This window comes from Schistocerca americana, chromosome X (assembly GCF_021461395.2).
Source record: "Schistocerca americana isolate TAMUIC-IGC-003095 chromosome X, iqSchAmer2.1, whole genome shotgun sequence".
NCBI classification, from domain to species: Eukaryota; Metazoa; Arthropoda; class Insecta; order Orthoptera; family Acrididae; genus Schistocerca; species Schistocerca americana.
Genome location: NC_060130.1, coordinates 367,826,869 through 367,849,623, shown reverse-complemented (window position 1 = coordinate 367,849,623; position 22,755 = coordinate 367,826,869). Strand labels below are relative to the sequence as shown.

Below are 22,755 nucleotides of genomic sequence, written 5' to 3'. Positions count from 1 at the left end.
CCAACGTACTAAAAATCAAAATTCTCAGAGGGTTCTTTGCTTCATTAAAGGGTAAGTAAAACACTGTCGCTGTACAAGATGCTATGGAGCAGTGTTACGTTACTGTATGATACCATATTTCTAAAATCACTAGCTGAGCACCCAGTGCTGTCCAGATGTATACGTATACCAATTCTGTTAGTCTATCCTCTCCTTCTTCCTCTCTTTGTCCGTTTGCTCTCTCCTTTACCACCCCTCTATCCATCTCCCTCTCCCCCCTTCTCTTTGTCCACTTCCTCCACCCCCACCACACTCATTCTCCATCTAGTCTTGCCCACCTGTCCATCACGTACTGCCCCCTCTCTCAGACCATCTGCTCCTCCCCACCCTCTCTGTCCATCTGCTACACCCTCTATCCGTCTCCTCCTCCCCCCTCTAAACCCATCTCCTCCTGACCCCCCTATCTCCTCCTCGCCTCTTCTCTCCCTCTCTCTCTCAGCGTATCTCCTTCCCCCTCTCCCTGTTCATCTCCTTCTCTTCTCTTTCTCTGTCCATTCCGCCCCGCCCTCAACTCTTAGTCGATCTCCTCTTTCCATATACCTGTGCTGATCTCCTTTATCTTCCCTCTCTGTCCATTTCTTCCTCCGTTCATTCCCTCTCCATGTTATCACCCCGTGCCAAATTGGAGTTGGCTGCTTCTTATCCCAACATTATTTCTTTCCAGAAAGAAAGTATTGTGTCTACCAAATTTGGTTTAAATAGATTCAGAGGTTTAAGAGGAGTTTCCTATCCCTGCCTTTGCCATTAGGTGGCTTGCAGAGTATGATGTAGATGTAGATACCTTCATACAGACATTTTACACATATTTAACATATCTCATACGTATTTGTATACGTATTTCACCTGTATTTCTAGCGAATTTCGTCCTGCATTTTCGTTTCGACACAGCTCTAATCTAATCTAATCTCATCGCGAACAGGCCATGAAGGCCCAACAGTACCGACCGGCCGCCGTGTCATCCTCAACCCATAGGCGTTACTGGATGCAGATACAGAGGGGCATGTGGTCAGCACACCGTTCTCCAGGCCGTATGTCAGTTTACGAGACCGGAGTCGCTACTTCTCAGTCAAGTAGCTCCTCAGTTTGCCTCACAAAGGCTGAGTGCACCCCGCTTGCCAAAAGCACTCGGCAGACTGGATGGTCACCCATCCAAGTGCTAGTCCAGCGCTTAACTTCGGTTATCTGACGGGAAACAGCATTACCACTGTGGCAAGGCCGTTGGCTCTACACAGCTGAATGTTTATAAAATCATATCTCCTGAAGTATGAGTCGTACAATGATAAACGTTTCTAGGTAAACTCAGCAGCATATGTGAGTGCTGTCGGCGAAATGAGTGACGAATGAAATTATTAGTAGAAGAAGTAAAAAATAAAAACGACATGTCTGATGCGGAAGTTTTACTACATGAACAGCGAAAAGGTAGTAAACGATAAACTTTTCCCCTTTCATGATTTTGTGGGGGTTGTCAGCGAGAAAATGTATCGTAAAGGTTTGAAATTATGTGTTAAGTTTTTTGCAGGTCACTAATTGCTCTCATTCTCAAGTACTGGATGAAAGAAGTCTGGGTATTCACGCATCGTTAGCTACTTATTTTTCACCTCTACCCCCATCCCTTTGATAGGTGGGTGGTTCTTACCCTCATATCGACTCTTTTTTTCTTTTATTTTTTTATTGTTATTACTATGGGACTTAACTACTGTGGTCATCAGCCCCCTAGAACTTAGAACGACTTAAACCTAACTTACCTAAGAACATCACACACATCCACGCCCGAGGCAGGATTCGAACCTGCGACCGTATCGGTCGCGCGGTTCCAAACTGTAGCGCCTGGAACCGCTCGGCCACCCCGGCCGGCTATCGATTCTTTCCGGACAGTAAGTGATATGTGCACGAAATTTGGTTGAAATCCATCCAGTGATTCAGGATGAGATGTGGAACAAACACACATATATTTTTATCATATGTATGGATTTATACGCTAATATTTGTATGATACAAACTTTTAGCTGATTATTCCTCAAGAGTGAGTTAAATTGACGATTTTTGCTGTAGTTCTAACCCAAGTGGAAATGTAACGTTTTCCCATTCTGATGTCTTCTCATTCTTCACGTAATTTCTTAATATCACTCTATATGAAAAATCGCTATTGGACACGCTTTTCCGAATTACTTTAATGTAAATTATTCGCACTCATTGAATATTTCTTGGTTTACTTTACCTTTGTGCTAGAGATATGAAATGTTAGTAGTTATGATTTTAGTCAGCTCATTGGCCAGAGTCGATAGTAATAATCCCGTGTGGCTCAGTGGCCTGGCACAAGTCTTTCAACTGGACGCCACTTGGGCGAAATGTGTGTCCGTAACTTACACCAGTAATCCTATAGAACCACTCGTCGTTTCTGATGAATCTACTCGTCATTGAGAAGTGAAGACTAGGTGAAAGGCGAACCGAAAAACCGAGCGTCAGAGCCAGATTCGATCCACGACCTTGCGGTTTCCAGACACACGCCTTACCAGGCCGGACCGCAGGAGTCGATACATCGCTGGTAAATATTTGACGCTCCGTAGCGAGCGCAACACTTCGGATAATGCTGGTGGCAGAAATTTTATCCCAACAGTTTGAGACAACAGATGAAGTTGCATAGTTGTTGATTACCAGATTACGCCAAATGTCTTGTCAGATGTCAAACTTCTGTCCTGTGTCTATTGGTGTGAGGCTATAGTAGTTTGACAACGTAGTATGAAAAGCCCGCTAATATTGTATCGACTCAACACTGCCGTTTTGCACACTATGCATTGTCGGTTCAGATAAATACCGAACGGTAGTCATTTATATTATATACTGTTCTTCATAAAGAAACAGTTCCAATTTCGTAACACATGCTAGAGGATTATAGTGGACCCTCACTTTTTTCCAGTAAGTTACATACACAGACGCTCAACAACACTAAAATAGGATGATTGTAGAGATCATGGAAAATGTGTTCATTCACTTTCATGCTGATTAAACGAACCTTACTCGTTCACAATCACCATCAACAACATTTTGTATGATATAATTTCCTTCTGAGGATATTCGCCTGGATAGCCGAGCGCGTTAACACACCACTTCCGGGATTCGGGGAGGCGAACTCGCTCTGGACTGAATCCGCATCTTGGATTTGCGACGTAAATTCGCTTACGACGAGGTTGTAAGTGGTTTTTACGCGGTTTCCCACATCCAACGAAGTAATTGCCCTAGCAAAAGATCTGGCAGAAAACCCGAGAAAATTCTGGTCCTACGTAAAGTTGCTAAGTGGTTCTAAGGCTTCCATCCAGTCACTTGTTGACCAGTCTGGTGTGGCAGTTGAAGATAGCAAAACGAAAGCCGAAGTTTTAAATTTCACGTTCAAGAAATCATTCACACAGGAGAACCGTTCAAACATACTGTCATTTGACAATTGGACAGTATGGTATACTCCCGTATGGACTGCATAGTAATAAGCATCCCTGACGTACAGAAACAACTGAAAGAGTTGAAAAAAAAGTCACCAGGTCCGGATGGAATCCAAATTCGGTTTTTGAAAGAGCACTCTACGGCATTGTCCCCTTACTTAGCTCGCATTTATCGTAAATCTCTCGCTCAGCGCAATGTCCAAAGCGACTGGAAAAAAGCGCAGGTGATTCCTGTGTGTAAGAAGGGCAAAAGAATGGACCCGCAAAATTGCAGGCCAGTATACCGATTTGCTGGAGAATATTTGAACATATTCTCAGTTCAAATGAAATAAATTTTCTTGAGACCGAGAAGCTAATGTCCGCGAATCAGCAAGGTTTTAGAAAGCATCGCTCGTCGAAACTCAGCTTGCCCTTTTCTCAAATGATATATTGCGAACTATGGAAGAAGGGCCACAGGCAGATTCCATATTTCTAATTTTCTGGAAAGCATTTAACACGGCGCCCCATTGCAGGCTGTTAAAGAAGGTAAGAGCGTATGGAAAAGGTTCACACATATGTGAGTGGCTCGAAGACTTCTAAAGTTTTAGAACTCAGTATGTACTCTTCGACGGCAACTGTTCATCAGAGACAAGGGTATCGTCAGGAGTGCCCCAGGAAAGTGTGATAGGTCCGCTATTATTCTCTATATGCATAAATGATTTGGCGGACAGGGTGGGCTGCAATCTTCGGTTATTTGCTAATGATGCTGTGGTGTACGGTAAAGTGTCGACATTGAGTGACTGTGGAAGGGTACAAGAAGATTCAGATAAAATTTCTAGCCGATGTGAGGAATAACAGCTAGCTTTAAATGTAGAAAAATATAATTTAATGCTGATGAGTAAGAAAAACAAACCCCTTAATGTTCAGATACAGCATTAGTATTGTCCTGCCTGACACAGTCACGTCCTTTAAATATTTAGGCGTAACGTTGCAAACTCATACGGAATGGAACGAGCATTTGAGGGTTATAGTAGGAAAGGCGAATGGTCGACTTCCGTTTACTGGGACAATTTTAGGTAAGAGTGGTTCACTTGGAAAGGAGGCCGCATACAGGACGCTAGTGCGACCTATTCTTGAGTACTGTTTGAGTGTTTAGGATCCGTACCAGAACGGATTAAAGGAAGACATCGAAGAAATTCAGAGGCGGGTTGCTAGATTTGTTACTGGTAGATTCGAACAATACGCAAGTGTCAAAGGTGACGCTTCGAGAACTCAAATTAGAATCCCTGGAGGGAAGGCAACGTTCTTTTCGAGGAACGCTATTGAGAAAATTTAGAGAACCAGAATTTGAAGCTGACTGTAGAGCGATTCTGTTGCCTGCAACGTACGTTGACCGTAATGACCACGAAGATAAGATACGAGAAATTAGGGCTCATACGGAGGCATATGGACAGTCGTTTTTCCTCATACTGTTTGCGAGAGGAATAGGAAAGAAAAGGTCTAGTACTGTTACGGGGTACCCTCCACCAAGTGCCGTAAGGTGGACTGCGGAGTATCGATGTAGATGTAGATGTAGAAATACCGAACTGGTACCCACTTCCCGCATGAGATACACGCCACGCAAAAATTTCGTAAACATTCAGATACTTAATCACAAGGTTTCTTCTAAACGCAGTCAGAGGGAGCACAGATTTCGTCCTGGGGAGAGTGATAGCTTCAGAAGGGCATCCGGCCGGCCACTGCCATTAACATTGTCACAGCCCACATAACAATGCCGAGCCCGTGGAGAAACGAGAACAGGCAAGGAATTAGAAGACTGCTGCTGGGAAAAATATCATCCTCCTGAATGGAACGTTGTCGTGTAAAACACTTCCGAAGAGCCTGTGAGCTACCTTCCCTTTCAATGAGACCATAGGATGACCTGAAAGCTACAATATGATCTAAGCTATTAAAGAATCTCTGACAAGATTCAAAGTTGTCAGAAGGGAGTCTTGATTGCATGCTTCCGCCTGTGTGATCCACCCGTAATCACTTACAGTAGTGCGGAACAGTGTAAAAGTTGTGTTTTCGTGTTACATAACATATTTCTACTGGCCAATAGTTGAGGGCTTTTACGTTTTGCATCACGAAAACGTCATATTTACGTTTATACGGTTGACAAGAGTTTTCAAAGAAGCGCTCTATAGTGAATATTGTGTTTATGAATTCCCCATCACACCGGCACAACATAATCTAGAAGCGCATTAAACATAGAACGGAATACTGGAAATCGGCGTTCAGTCTGATGATCAGGAACCGTATTCCTCCACATCTCATCTCCTAGCTGTCCAAATAGTGGTGATGAAAAACTCCTTCCATCCTCAACATTCGAAATGACGAACTGCAGTATCGTAAGCTCCAGAAGTTAGTGCTAGGTAGGTCATATAGTTATCTTTCAAGCGTGGTGTACATATAAAAGTCTGTCCAACTTTAGAACAGCACTTTTACATATAGTGGTTGGATAAAAATATGGAAACATCGCGAGAAATGCTTGCTTGAACATACATGCATATGCTATCCAAGCCCATATATAGTGCTGTTGTATTTCTCCACGAACGGCGCCTGTACAATGTTCTCAATATGCTGCAAGCATCAGTCGTGGTCACAACAATGTTCTGTGTAAATTGTGAGTGCATTATGTCGGAGTGAAGTGAATTCGAACGTGCGAAAATTGTTGGTGCTTGTATGGTGAGTGCTTCCGTAAACAAGGGAGCCAAAATGTTTGGGATGCAAGAGGCACCGTATGAAGATTTATACTGCGTACAAAGAAAACGGAAAAACATCATCCTCAAAGTCACAACGCTGACAGAAGTGTGTGTTGATTGATCGTGACAGAGGTCATTGAAGATGATTGCGACCAAAAATAAGAGGACGACAGCTGTAAAAGTCACCTCAGCGTCGCACTCGCGAAACCTGTCAGCACCAAATAACGTGAAGGGAGCTCCGAAGCGGGGAATTGCAGGACGGAATTCCAAAACCATTCATCAGTGATGCAAATGCTAATAGCAGGAAAACGTGGCTCCAAAGCCATGAAACGTGGACTGTGGTGCAATGGAAGAAAGTCATTTGGTCGGATGAGTCTTGTTCCACACTGATTCCAAATTCTGGCCGAGTTTACGCCCAAAACGTAAAACACGGTGGTGTTTCGTTGCTCAGCTATATCGTGGCATTCCATGAGCCCCAAAGTTACTGTGCAAGGTCGCATTACTGTGAAGGGTTTTGTGGCCATTTTGGTTGATCACGTCCATCTCATCGCACAATGTTTCTTCGCCAATGATGATGCTGTGTTCCAAGACGACTGGATCCCTTTTCACACAGCGAGCATTTGTGGTCTTCTTAGGAGAGAAGTGTGCGTGATCGCTTCTACCTCCATCATCGTTAGCTGAATTGGCCACTACTTTGCATGAAGAATAGAGAAAATAAAAGATTGCTTTGGAAACCATACAAATGGTTCAAATGGCTCTAAGCACTATGGGACTTAACATCTAAGTCCCTTGGACTTAGAACTACTTAAACCTAACTAACCTAAGGACATCACACACATCGATGCCCGAGACAGGATTCGAACCTGCGACCCTAGCAGCAGCGCGGTTCCGGACTGAAGCGCCTAGAATCGCTCGGCCACAGCGGCCGGCGAAACTATACATGACCGGTATTTATCCTTCCCGAGACGACTGGAAGCTGTTTTGTATACCAATGGTTTTCCCATACCGTATAAATTGTGTTTTTGGTGTTTCCATTTTTATGTCCACCTCCTGTATCCGCAACAAATGTTAGTTGACATCGGTGACACTAGACGTACCTGTAGCATGGAGTGTGGCGGCGATGCCAGCAGCGACCAGCAGCACGGCGACGCCCAGCTTCATCGCAATCTGCAACACGACGTTCCATTGTTAGTAACTCCACACAGCCGGGCAGCCTTACAGCTAGCATTATAACCTTGTAAAAACTTTGTTGCTAGTTACTGCAGTCTCCAGGGAGAATCCCAGTTAAGGTAGCACGGTGTGCCGAGAATTCTTAGTGTTTTAGATAAATGCTAAGAGTAATTCTCCTGACTCAGAATCACCATTACAGGTACGCTTTCAAGATATAGATATATGACATTAATCGTACAGAGAGTCCGAATCGGATTTAACTACCCTTGACTTTTTCCTTTGGAGGGAATGTCGAGGGCGTGGTGTACTTTATTCCACTTAACACCAAAGCTGACCTGACTGAACGAATCGATCTTTCTATCGACGTGAAACAGAATTATGTCATGCTCGAAAGAGTTGCACGATCATTGTTGTCAAGCTACCAATCATGTAAAGTCGTTGTTATATATTCTCACAGCCTTACGAACTTGTCATGCACTTAACTGAAAGGATAAAAAAAATGTTTCTCAAATTTCATCAGTGAGATCCGCAGACAACCTCAGTAAAGATGTACAAAGATATCGAAATGATGGGAACGACCTAGTGAGTTGGCTTGGAGGGAGTACTGGTGATGTACCTCTCTTTCTTTATTTATTTTTAATTTTTCTGCTCCTACTTTATCTCTGACTACTTTACAGGATTAGGACTTTGAATCATTAGCTCGGAGTTAATATGTCTAGGGGACCGAAAGAATAGTTACTCGCATTTAACTTGTTCTGTCCTCATTTTTCAAGGAATTTGTCTTTATGTGGGAAGAGCTGGTCAGCAGTTCCTCGTAGTGGACAGGAAATTCTCTCAAGTGGTAACAAAGCTAAACGCTCGTTTGTCTAATGAAAAAAATCTATCTAACAATTTAAATACTATTGCACTTGCAATGGCCAAAGCCCCCATGTGATCTTGATAGTTACTGACTGTCACTATATTCAGGTTATGCACATTTGACAAAATCTGACACTGTCCACAAAAATGATCAAAAATGGCTCTGAGCACTATGATTCTTGACATCTGAGATCACCAGTCTCCTAGAACTTAGAACTACTTAAACCTAACTAACCTAAGGACAACACACACATCCATGCCCATCCATGCCCGTGGCAGGATTCGAACGTGCGGCCGTAGCGGTCGCGCGGTTCCAGACTGAAGAGCCCGGAATCACTCAGCCACACCGGCCGGTCAAAAATGATCAAAATCCTGCTTATCCACGTAAATTTTCTAAGTCAAGAACTGTCCACCACAGAAACTACGTTCAAACGGAGTGCGAGTTGATCTGAGCTCGACGTCTCTTCGAATCACACGCAGTTCTTTAGAGTTTAAACTGTGCACACAATGTACCGTACATACTGATAAGCTACCCCAAACCGCTTGACGATGAATGACACTCTACGGCGCCGTTTTCTTTTTCACGTTTCATTTCTTTCTGTAATTGAGCAAGACGGTGTTATCGACAGCTCGACAATGATGTTCTTTGTTTATTTATGCTTCCCAGTTGGGAATCTATTTGGAGGGGACTGCTTTGTAACAGTTCAGATGTTCACCTTACATCCAAGCGCGCCCTCCAAAAATTCTGTCGAGAACTGCTGGTGTTATTACTTCCATACCTTGTCTTCTCGCGTGTTCGCACCTCATCATCTCTCATTTTTCCCTCCATCGAGGGTCATCAGTGTTGTTTAGCTGCGACGAACGCTATCGCCTGCACTCAGCGGTTGACCATCTCTGTATGTTTGCCGTGCTCATACACTTGGGTTGTGTGCGTTCCTGCCCTCAGTTTGCGAGAACGCCGACACCGCGTACAAGTGCGAATTGTTTTGTACTGCGCGCAGCTCCATCTGTTGCCGGTGCGCCTCCCGCAGTAAACAGCAGGCAGCTTCCATCTCGATCCGGAATTTGGTCTCTCTGCGCCCGCGTCCCAGCGGTCATTTATAGTCGAGAACGGCGGGCGCAGCGATATCAATGACCATCAAAATCTCTTATTCAAATTTACTGCGGCATGTGACCCGTGTAAGGATGCATCTTTTTGCTGCACGTCTCGATACGTGATAAAAATTAAAGTCTCTGCCTTTCTTATAAAAGATGAAGTGAGAAATTAAAATTCACAAAAGAAGACAATAAGTCTAACAATTTGCTGGAGTAATGTCGTAGAAAGAAAGAAACGTAAAATAAAAAATTAAAAGGCAAAAATTAAAAAAATGTAGTTTGGACAAGAAGAAAATAGAAGCTTCCGAAATGTGGTGCTACAGAAGAATGCTGAAGATTAGATGAGTATATCACATAACTAATGAGGAGGTATTGAATAGAATTGGGGAGAAGAGGAGTTTGTGGCACAACTTGATTAGAAGAAGGGATCGGTTGGTAGGACATGTTCTGAGGCATCAAGGGATCACCAATTTAGTATTGGAGGGCAGCGTGGAGGGTAAAAATCGTAGAGGGAGACCTAGAGATGAATACACTAAGCAGATTCAGAAGGATGTACGCTGCAGTACGTACTGGGAGATGAAGCAGCTTGCACAGGATAGAGTAGCATGGAGAGCTGCATCAAACCAGTCTCAGGACTGAAGACCACAACAACAACATGTACTATGTGCATAACAAATCCTACGCCTGAATGAAATGTGAAGGGATGGCTTAAAATGGTTCAAATGGCTCTGAGCACTATGGGGCTTAACATCTATGGTCATCAGTCCCCTAGAACTTAGAACTACTTAAACCTAACTAACCTAAGGACATCACAGAACACCCAGTCATCACGAGGCAGAGAAAATCCCTGACTCCGCCGGGAATCGGACCCGGGAACCCGGGTGCGGGAAGCAAGAACGCTACCGCACGACCTGTTAAGGGATGTTCTCATTACAAAACACCGGCAGATTACCCCTCATACGCGGCAACTATTACTTATCATGTGCTTTTGAATGTTTTCTGGACGCAATAATATTGCCGAGATTCTCGTGCAAGGCTTTGGATGGCGTCGTTAACACTCTGCGCTATATCGTTAAAGCAAAACAGTCGACATCATCGCCTGACGATGACGTGTAGGTTCTTCGTCAGAACATCACAGAACTTTTGTGACATCATCCGATTCAACGGCCGAGAGTCCCGGCACCAGTAATTACCGTTATACACCGATATATTAACACGGTGTTTGTGACTAAACAGCCTATTTAAAGTTTCAAGTTAACAAGCTACAGTTCGGAAACTAATGATGAGCATTGTACGGACTAAAGGAGAAGGACCATGGGGACCAGATGAATTTTTAGCTCTGTGATGAGGGAGGCTGGAAGCGCGGAGCAAGGTAAACTGCGGCCGTGGCTCGTTTTCTCAGCCTGAGGGTCTGTGGCTGCGGCCTTAACGAGCGCCACGATGGCTTTTGAAGCAGTCGCCCAGGGCTGCGCCCTCCTTATTACCCATCCGCTTTTAGGCTGTCCCGTGCTTAAACAGCAATACACTATGACCGTGTCTGTCATCATACTACGCAACATTCGGACAGGTGAGAGCGTATTTCCTATACGAGATATCAGAGGGGCTGCCGAACCAGGTAAAGAATATTTACAACACATTTCCCAACACATTTGGTTTACGATAACCCACCCGGACAGTCCAGCTTGTTAAAGCGTCTCTTCTAGGATTCCGGGAGGCGCGCCAGCCCGGGATCGAATCCGTCCGGCGGCTCGGTCTGCCGGCTAACGTGGATGTGGTATTTATATGATTTCTCACATTCAACTACGTAAATACCGGGCTGATTCCGGGGTCCTGCCTCAGAGCCACGATGCTCCAGCATTTAGTAAACGATCTCAGAGTTGAAGATGTTCTCTACTCCAGACGCAGACAAACGGGTTACACGAACTCCGTCCCGATGGGATCACAAGGTAAGTATGACGAAGAAAAGAAAATTTGGCCTACGATATTACAAAAGTTCGGAAAATGAATGTTTATATTTGAAGAAAGATAGACAATCTTATATTTAGGTGGTCCACCGGTTGCGTGTATTTGGTGAAGGACATCGTGTTTTACACCACGAGTTGCTCATCAAAGGTATTTGTTTGCCAGGCCGATTGGGGCTTTGAGCCGATCATCGGTGGCGTCTGATACAGAGGGTAAACAAATAAATATACCCCAATCGACATCGATAGCACAGAAAATTTTGTATACATTAAAGTCTAATGGTTAAAAATGACATCTATCGGAAAAAATATAGGTATGGTTATGAACAGGGCTCTAATCAGATTTTGAATATTCGCGGATATCGATGTTTTCTAGATCCACATTATTTTACGCCTTTGTGAAGATTTTATACTTGACAGGCATGTCTTTTGTTGTAGACATGCACAGTATGCAAGTAATCTTATGTTTCTACTTTAATGCGTACAAATTGTTGTGTGTGTTATTGACATCGATATGCGTACATTTATATATCCTCTGAGTCAGATGATACTGATGATAGGCTGGCTGCATAGACGAATACCAGTTTGGCAAATAAATGCTATTGAAGTGCATCTGATGGTGTACGACAAGATGTCCTATATCAAAAATAAACAAAATAGAAAAAGTCCTTACACAAAAATCGAACGAAGTTAATAGGGAATGTGGCTACCCATAATTGTCAAATACTACTGCAAAAACGTGACATAAAACTGTAAACGGGTTCAAGAGGCCTACTGGCAGCCAGTTTAATTCCTGAGGAAGAGCTGTTCTAAGGTTTAGAAGAATCCCTGATAGCAACTAACAGGTTGCAATTTCCCTCTCTGGTGCATTTGTAAGATTCAGATATGAAGGCCTGGCTGGTCACTCCGAATGAGGAACTCATCCATCATAATAGCCCGTTCCTGACAATCATCATCGTCCATGAAGCGGGTTGAAAACTTCACCTCTGGCTACTATACCTTGATTTTAACAGCAATTCCCCAACCAGTAGGGTCTGAAGCTCTGTATTCCCCTCCAACACAGTGTTTCCACACGCACGGCCCCAACATCAACAAACTGGTTTCTTTCTATAAGGTTCCATCCAGATGATTGTTTGGCGATAATTATTCTGCAAATTTAATCAAAATTAAACTGTGAAGGATTATTTTCTCAATTCACTCTTGCTCCAGTCTTGACGCGCCATATTCCCAGGAGTCAGAACCCTCCCTGTAATAGCGTTGGATGTGGGATAGAAACCAACTGCTCTGATCCCTACCAGGAGCTGCAGCTCCTGAGGTAACTGTAAGCACTGTTGACAATTCCGTTGCATACATCGCAGCACCTTTTTCGCACAGCTAATGCCGGATACTGGAGCTTTTGTGGAGACTCTAGGTCGACGTTGTAAAGGCCTAATAGTAGCATTTCCGGTGTCACAGAATCAACACTCTGTGGTACATTAAACGTTGCCGACTTTGGAGTCTTCGTTTCATACTCTTCAATGTGCCGGAGGATTCTACCACACAAAACTGGATCCAAATGACGTACTTATGAGACTGTGGGGGGATCTTTTTTTCATAGCTGTAGTGGAAGCACAGCTAAGAAATTAAGGGACTAGTGCACTGGTATTCGTTATCTCTGAATCATATGCACTGGATAAATGTGTGTTTCCGAAATAGAACTGCAGTCATTTCAGTAGCTGTGATTATAATTACGGTGTCTGATGTTTGGGTGCGTGTAGGGCCCTTGTATACACGGACGTCAGTGGTATCTGAGCGTTATTAAACATCCTAGGTTGGCGAAGAAGTGTACCTACTACAGAGAAGGTATATGGTGTTATTTCTTTTTCTTCTTCTTCAGCCTATTTCAGTCCATTGACGGAAACAGGACTCTCCATGGTTTCATTTCCTTCGATTCTGAGCCACCTGGTACCATCGTGTTCTAACCACGAGCTTCACAACATCAAGCCATCTCCCCGGGGGTTCTAGAGGTGTTCCTACTGCGATCTTGTCGAGCCTACGTGTCCGGCCCATTGTCACTGCAGACTTGCAATCCTCTCAAATACATCTGTTATCTTTGTTCTCTTTCTAATTTCCTCCGAGCGAATCATAGCTCCGTGGCCGACTCCTGGCATACGTCGTTCAAGGTTCGTTATGTGCGCTTTAGTTTATAAGCACTTGCCTTAGTCGGAGTCATAGTTTCCAAGACGTAAGTTGTAAATGGTAGGAGGCGCATATACATTTTATAGACTTTAGCTTTCAAGTTATCTGAGACATCCTTGATGGTCTGGATAAATCTTTGTTTTTGGAACGCTGCCGTGCTCTGTCCTATTCTGTGAGTAATTTCTGCATTTTGATGGTTTTTCCCTAGTTTAATTTTGTAGTCAGGGTAGATCTATTCATCAACAGCTTCTACGGACGGTTTTCCGAGTAAAAGTGATTGGTTGTCTGGGATTAGTATTTATGTATTATTGATGTTTATTTCAAAGCCAATCTTTGCAGAGACAGGTTTTAGTTATTGGGTTATAAAATCGAGCCAGATTTTCATAGAACTTGGCAGTATGAGACCACTTATCAGTATGACGTTGCACCACCTCTGGCCTTGATACATGCACTGACTCGACTGGAAAGTGTGTCATAAAGTAGTTGCATTCTGTCCTGATGAAAGTTGGCCCATAACTGTTGTAACTACTCCTTAATATACACTACTGGCCATTATAATTGCTACACCAAGAAGAAACGCAGATGATAAACCGGTATTCATTGGACAAATATATTATACTAGAACTGACATGTGATTAAATTTTCAAACAATTTGGGTGCATAGATCTTAAGAAATCAGTTCCCAGAACAACCACCTCTGGCCATAATAACGGTCTTGATACGCCTGGGCATTGAGTCAAACAGAGCTTGGATGGCGTGTACAGGTACAGCTGCCCATGCAGCTTCAACACGATACCACAGTTCGTCAAGAGTAGTGACTGGCGTATTGTGACGAGCCAGTTGCTCGGCCACCATTGACCAGACGTTTTCAATTGGTGAGAGATCTGGAGAATGTGCTGGCCAAGGCAGCAGTCGAACATTTTATGTATCCAGAAAGGCTCGTACAGGACCTGCAACATGCGGTCGTGCATTATCCTGCTGAAATGTAGGGTTTCGCAGGGATCGAATGAAGGGTAGAGCCACAGGTCGTAACACATCTGAAATGTAACGTCCACTAATCAAAGTGCCGTCAATGCGAACTAGAGGTGACCGAGACGTGTAACCAATGGCACCCCATACCATCGCGCCGGGTGATACGCCAGTATGGCGATGACGAATACACGCTTCCAATGTGCGTTCACCGCGATGTCGCCAAACACGGATGCGACCATTTTGATGCTGTAAACAGAACCTGGATTCATCCGAAAAGATGACGTTTTGCCATTCGTGCACCCAGGTTCGTCGTTGAGTCTGAGATGCAGCGTCAAGGATAACCGCAGCCATGGTCTCCGAGCTGATAGTCCATGCTGTTGCAAATGTCGTCGAACTGTTCGTGCAGATGGTTGTTGTCTTGCAAGCGTCCCCATCTGTTGACTCGGGGAACGAGACGTGGCTGCACGATCCGTTACAGCCATGCGCATAAGATGCCTGTCATCTCGACTGCTAGTGATACGAGGCCGTTGGGATCCGGCACGGCGTTCCGTATTACCCTCCTGAACCCACCGATTCCATATTTTGCTAACAGTCGTTGGATCTCGGCCAACGCGAGCGGAAATGTCGCGATACGATAAACCACAATCGCGATAGGCTACAATCCGACCTTTATCAAAGTCGGAAACGTGATGGTACGCATTTGTCCTCCTTACACGAGGCATCACAACAACGTTTCACCAGGCAACACCGGTCAACTGCTGGTTGTGTATGAGAAATCGGTTGCAAACTTTCCTCATGTCAGCACGTTGTAGGTGTCGCCACCGGCGCCACCCTTGTGTGAATGCTCTGAAAAGCTAATCATTTGCATATCACAGCATCTTCTTCGTGTCGGTTAAATTTCGTGTCTGTAGCACGTCATCTTCGTGGCGTAGCAATTTTAATGGCCGGTAGTGTACAAGATTCTGCCACTGGGAATGAGTTGGCATCCGAGATGTGTTCTATTGGAGACAGATCTGGAATTCTTGCTGGCCATGCGGTTACCTCAATCCGACACAGACAGTTGATAGAAACACGCACCAAAGATAGCACATGAGGACGAAGGATGTTCGCGACGTTCTGTTGTGCCTCAACATTCACCCAATCACTGAACCTATACTGTCCGAATCTCTCCCCATGCGATTTCTATATTTCTGGAGTACGTATTTGCTTCGAAGGAAGAGGTGCAAGACTGGGTACAGTCTTATTTCCGTAGACAACCACGAACACTTTTCCCATGAAGGTGGCGGCCGCGGTGACCGAGCGGTTCTAGGCGCTTCAGTCCGGAACCGCGCGACTGCTACGGTCGTAGGTTCGAATCCTGCCTCGGGCATGGATGTGTGTGATGTCCTTAGGTTAGTTAGTTTTATGTAGTTCTAAGTTCTAGGGGACGGATGACCTCAGATGATATGTCCCATAGTGCTCAGAGCCATTTGAGCCATTCCATGAAGGTATTAACCATTTGTCCCATAGTGGGATAAATGAATTGGGAGTTACAGCAATTACTTCTGAAATAATATACAGTTTACTTACTTTATCATTTCTGTTTCTTTTTCATTTGGCTGCTTGGCCTATATGAGTGGGCTTTCGAAATACTGAATGTCCAAACGCGCCATCGCTCTTACGTCGCATTATGACGTCAAAAAACAGCAAACTCTATTCTTTCTTCGTCTTCACTGTATTTTTTCGTGTGTGAAATTAAGACGCAGGAGGAACTCTCGGAGACTATCTCAACTATGAGGACAAACCTTAAAAGTATCGCCAAAATACTGTTGGTTTTAAAATTGCTGAGTCGAATGCACGCTGCTCAAAATCTTCCATGAAAAGGTTGGTGACAAGGAGAGACAAAGGACAGCGAATAGCGATCCCGTCAGATTGCTAAAAATACTTCTTGTTAAATTCTACTTTGAAGCCACTAAAGAAATGCAAAGAAGCTTCAAAATGGTGCAGAGTAATTGCAGTGGCAGTGCCCAGAGCCCACCTTAAATCTGTAGGTAGTACTCTACTGATCCATTGTCTCTATCTCTCTTAAACTGCATCTCTACAGACTCGTTTCAAATCTTCAACTCTAATATTTTGTTTCAATTGAGTTGACCTCGGTCTTGCCTTTTGCTCATGACATAATCTAAAATTAGATCGCAGTTCGATTTCTAACTAATACAGCTATAGCGGTTTATTGGTTTCTTATAAAAATTGTAACGGTGGTTCTAAAAACGCTGATAAGTATTTATCAGTGTTCGGTCATCAGTACCTCGTAACACACTTGTTAGCGATGCTTCTGCGAATGAAGGTGTTTACTTGTAGATGCTTCATATGTCATTTCAGAACTGTTGCAGTTCACATATCCACTTGCAGTTTCTTCTTTGCCATATTTCTATTAAGGCCCCATAGTATTCCGGTATTATGATATAATGAACAACAAAGAAAATGGCCCATCCTCCATGCAATTATATATTCACTATCTAGTGTGTGAAGTCGACATAGTTTTCGAGCAGCACCGTAACAATGTTTACAGGATGAGCTGGTTTTTTCCTACTCCTGACTGTATTTACAACGTCCAGATCACTACCAACTACAGCAACAGTATCCTTCGTACTGTGCGTACAGCTGTTACGTAGCGAAGATAGTAACCCAACTTTCATCTCCCCATCATTGAACGATATAACGAAATACAACTAAAACAATAAAAAAGCACGCAGTAAATATTAGACTTTTGCTCGTTTTTTATTGTTAAAGTTGTACTACCACAACTAGCATCAGAATTGCAGTACTTAAAAGAAAGTTTGCGAGGCAAGCTATACCTACAGATGTTGCAAGAGAAAGAGCTAATTGGACCAAAACAATGTGAAATGTGGAGGATAGGTCTGTATTGGTTAATCTGTTCACCCAGAAACAAATAACTGAGAAGCTGGTGGAATTTAATGTAAATGGAAAAATACTGGTTGTAGATTTCACAGAGTCCTATGGCAGCATACACAGACAGACACTAATAAATACACCCTAAGGAAATTAAACGACGCTCCAAGAAGAAATTATCCGAATGTGGCGTACATTCAGACAAACAAATGATTACAATTTTAGAAAAATTGTGTCATTTATTCTAGAGAAAGTGTTTCACAAGTTGAGCAAATCAACAACGCGTTACTCTACCACCGCCTTTTATGCAAGAAGTTATTCGGCTCGGCATTGATTGATACAGTTGTATCCTGGGGGATATCGTGTCCAATTCTATGCAATAGACGTGTCACATGTCACATCATCACAGTACCGAGATGATAGCAGAGCCCTACCCATTGTCCTCCAAACGTTCTCAGTTGGGGAGAGCTCTGGCGACCTTGCTGGCCAATATAGTGTTTGGCAATCACGAAAGCGAGGAGTAGAAACTCTCACCTTTGCGGTTTAGCATTATCTTGCTGAAATATAAGTCCATGATGGCTTGCCATGAAGGACGCCAAAACGGGGAGTGGAATATCATGTGTGTACCGCTGTGCTGTAAGGGTGCTACGTATTACAATCAAAGAGGTCCTGCAATGAAATGAATTGGCACCCCAGACCATCACTCTTGGTTGTCGAGCAATACGGCGGGCGACAGTTAAACTGGTATCCCACCGCTGTCCAGGGCGTCTCCAGGCACGTCTTTCCTGGTCATCGTGGCCTGGAATCTCATTGACTGGAGTAGAATTGTCTTCAGTAATGAATCTCACTTCGTACGGCGTCCCGATGACCAACGAAGACGTGTCTGGAAACGCCCCGGACAGAGGTGGGATACCAGTGGCATTGACGCCAACCATACGGTCCGATAGCCAGAGTGATGGTCTGGGATGCCATTTTTTTTCACAGCAGGACCCAATGGTTGTCATCCGCAGCACGCATACAGCACCACGGTACGTCGACATATTGTAGCCCCGTTTTGTTGCCCTTCATCGTAAACCATCCTGGGTTTACATTTCAATAATGACTGTCCGGTCACGTCTAGAGTTTCTACTGTTTGTCTTCACGCTTACAAAACCCTATCTTGGCCAGCAATGTCGCCGGATATCTCCCCAATCGAGAACGTTTGGAGCATTATGGGCAGGGCCCCACAACCAGTTCGGGATTTTGATTATACAGTGCGCCAGTTGGACAGAATCTGGCACGATTTCCCTCGGGAGGGCATCCAGCAACTCTGTCAAATAATACCAAGCGGAATAATTGCTTGCATTAGGGCCATATGTTTTTTTTTTTTTTTTTTTTTTTTTGTTTGTGGTTTTAGGGCGCAAACGGGCCATATGTTGACCAACGCGTACTTGACTTTCTCAATCTGTGAAGCTCTTTGTCTTGAATAAAGCACCCAATTTTCCTTAAACTGTAATCATTTGTTTCTCTGTACTAATACATTACTACTATTGATTTCCGTCCCCTTCGGACAATTACTTCGTGGTGCGTCTTTCTTTACCCTCCTTAGAATGTATGATGAGGTAACCTGAAATACTCTCAGAATTAATCAGATTACCTATAAAAAAAGACACCAAAACCAGAAACGGAAAATTATAAGGTGTAAAAGAGAACCACATTTCAGCTAGACTCGGCTACGCTGATGACCTAGCATTAATAAGCAACTCCAGGATGGTCAGAATGATACAAAAATACCGTATAAATCCAGAAGATACGGAACTCAGCCTACATGGAAGATCGCCTAACTGCCTACGACTCAGGCGCAACATTGTTGGGGCTAGACTCCAGAGAGGGTGCACACGACAGAGACTATGTTACGCGTCCGATTTACATTACACATTCAGCAGAATGAATTTTTTCGCTCTGCAGCGAAGCGTGCACTGAAATGAAACTTCCTGTCAGAATAAAACTGTGTGCTGGAGAGGGTCTCCATTCTGGCATCTTTGCCTTTTGGGGGCAAGTGGGTTACTAACTGATCTTTTCAAGCGCGACTCAGGATCCATTCTCACAGTTTTACTTCTCCCTTACCTCATCTCGTACCTTCCAAACTTTCAGGTTTGAGTAGTGGTCCGAGGCGCAGTTTCAATCTGCCAGGAAGTTTCATATAGCGCACGCACCGCTACAGAGTGAAAAATTCATTCTGGAAACAATCTCCCGGGCTGTGGTTAAGCTATATCTCCGCAACATCCTTTGTTTCGGGGTGACACTCACATACTTCACGCAGAACGTCTGTGACATTTGGAAAGTAGAAATGGAAATGGAAATGAGCGTTTGGCGTCATTGGCCGGGAGGCCCCTTGCGGGGCAGGTCCGGCCGCCTTGGTGCAGGTCTTATTACATTCGACGCCACATTGGGCGACCTGTGCGCCGGATGGGGATGAAATGATGATGAAGTCAACACAACACCCAGTCCCTGAGCGGAGAAAATCCCCGACCCAGCCGGGAATCGAACCCGGGCCCGTAGGACGGCAATCCGTCATGCTGACCACCCAACTATCGGGGCGGACTGGAAAGCAGAAGATAAGTTACTACGGAAGTAAAATTGTGATGGCGGGTTGTGAGTCGTGCTTCGATAGGTCAGTGGGTAGAGCACTCGTCGACGAAAGATGAAGGTCCAACAATCGAGTACCTGTCCAACACAAGATTTTGATCTGCCAGGAAGTTTGGCTCGCAAGAATAGATGCAGAAGGAGGGGGGAAAATTCCCGGGGGTCCAAGCCTCGTGAGGGCCTGGATCTCCCAGGGTGCTCAGTTGAAAAATATCAGACCGCTAGTGTAAAATGAACGAATTTTTTACCATACTAGGTTTCAGAACATGTCCAAAGACGGCAACATTCATCAGTCATCGGTTCATAATAGAGGTCATTGTTGGCAAGTCAGCAATATTATACACTCCTGGAAATGGAAAAAAGAACACATTGACACCGGTGTGTCAGACCCACCATACTTGCTCCGGACACTGCGAGAGGGCTGTACAAGCAATGATCACACGCACGGCACAGCGGACACACCAGGAACCGCGGTGTTGGCCGTCAAATGGCGCTAGCTGCGCAGCATTTGTGCACCGCCGCCGTCAGTGTCAGCCAGTTTGCCGTGGCATACGGAGCTCCATCGCAGTCTTTAACACTGGTAGCATGCCGCGACAGCGTGGACGTGAACCGTATGTGCAGTTGACGGACTTTGAGCGAGGGCGTATAGTGGGCATGCGGGAGGCCGGGTGGACGTACCGCCGAATTGCTCAACACGTGGGGCGTGAGGTCTCCACAGTACATCGATGTTGTCGCCAGTGGTCGGCGGAAGGTGCACGTGCCCGTCGACCTGGGACCGGACCGCAGCGACGCACGGATGCACGCCAAGACCGTAGGATCCTACGCAGTGCCGTAGGGGACCGCACCGCCACTTCCCAGCAAATTAGAGACACTGTTGCTCCTGGGGTATCGGCGAGGACCATTCGCAACCGTCTCCATGAAGCTGGGCTACGGTCCCGCACACCGTTAGGCCGTCTTCCGCTCACGCCCCAACATCGTGCAGCCCGCCTCCAGTGGTGTCGCGACAGGCGTGAATGGAGGGACGAATGGAGATGTGTCGTCTTCAGCGATGAGAGTCGCTTCTGCCTTGGTGCCAATGATGGTCGTATGCGTGTTTGGCGCCGTGCAGGTGAGCGCCACAATCAGGACTGCATACGACCGAGGCACACAGGGCCAACACCCGGCATCATGGTGTGGGGAGCGATCTCCTACACTGGCCGTACACCACTGGTGATCGTCGAGGGGACACTGAATAGTGCACGGTACATCCAAACCGTCATCGAACCCATCGTTCTACCATTCCTAGACCGGCAAGGGAACTTGCTGTTCCAACAGGACAATGCACGTCCGCATGTATCCCGTGCCACCCAACGTGCTCTAGAAGGTGTAAGTCAACTACCCTGGCCAGCAAGATCTCCGGATCTGTCCCCCATTGAGCATGTTTGGGACTGGATGAAGCGTCGTCTCACGTGGTCTGCACGTCCAGCACGAACGCTGGTCCAACTGAGGCGCCAGGTGGAAATGGCATGGCAAGCCGTTCCACAGGACTACATCCAGCATCTCTACGATCGTCTCCATGGGAGAATAGCAGCCTGCATTGCTGCGAAAGGTGGATATACACTGTACTAGTGCCGACATTGTGCATGCTCTGTTTCCTGTGTCTATGTGCCTGTGGTTCTGTCAGTGTGATCATGTGATGTATCTGACCCCAGGAATGTGTCAATAAAGTTTCCCCTTCCTGGGACAATGAATTCACGGTGTTCTTATTTCAATTTCCAGGAGTGTAGTTACACCTACACCAACATAAGGATGCATATGACAGTTCACTTTTAAATTGGCTGTTCTACAAACGAGTAAAAGAATGCGTGCACCGAGAGCCGCCTAACAAGCTAATCTCTTGTACATGGACGCCGCATGGCGACAACGGTATTATTTAAACAATGCTGTACCGCTTCTGGTGTCCCTGGCTGTTGCTTGGAATTTTTATTAAACGAGCACTGCTTGCTTTTAATAATTCGGTATTTGACACCCATGGAAATTTTACGAATTAAAAAATTTTAATGGTTTCTTGAAATTACTGCAACAAGTCGCCTTACGCAATTTGAAGAAACCTTTATTCATCACAGTAGTAGTGATCCTCAACCATAATGGATAAATATTTTAAAACTTGTTATTTAGAGACTGCAATTTTTAGCACCACTGACGCGGCAAGTTGAAGTTTTGCCCGTTTTCATTCCCTGGTTACTGGTTATCAGTAGTTTTTTTAAAAAAAGAAAACATTACAACGGCGGCCACTGTTGGTGTTGTGGTCTTCTGTCAGAAGTCTGGTTTGATGCAGCTCTCCATATTTCTCTATCCTCTGCAAGCCTCTTCATATCCGAATAACTACTGCAACTTACATAATTCTGAATCTGCTTACTGTATTAATCTGTTGGTCTCCCTCTACGGATTTTACCTGACATACTTCCCTCTAATACTAAATTACTAAATTGTTGATCCTTTGATGTTTCAGAATGTGTCCTATCAACCGAGCCCCTCTACTAGTCAGGTTATGCCACAGATTTCTTTTCTCCCCAATTCTATTGAGTATCTACTCATTAGTTGTGTAATCTACCCATCTAATCTTCAGCAATCTTTTGTAACACCGCATTTCAAAACCTTCTGTTCTCTTCTTCTCTAAACTGTTTATTGTCCATTTTTCACTTCCATACATGGCTACGCTCTATACAAATATTTCAGAAAACACTTCCTAACACTTAAATCTGTATTCGATGTTAACAAATTTCTTTTTTCCAGAAACGCTTTTCTTGCCTTTGCCAGTCTATATTT

General features: G+C 44.7%; 1 protein-coding gene across 1 annotated transcript in view; it reads right to left on the bottom strand.

Annotated features, from left to right (window-relative positions):
- LOC124555680 overlaps positions 1 to 22,755 on the bottom strand; it is a 332,311-nt gene that overhangs the window by 12,689 nt on the left and 296,867 nt on the right. The window contains exon 2 of the mRNA XM_047129679.1: positions 7,294 to 7,363. Within this exon, the coding sequence (XP_046985635.1) occupies positions 7,294 to 7,357 (64 nt within the window). The 5' untranslated portion in view covers positions 7,358 to 7,363. The remainder of the gene's footprint in view (positions 1 to 7,293; positions 7,364 to 22,755) is intronic.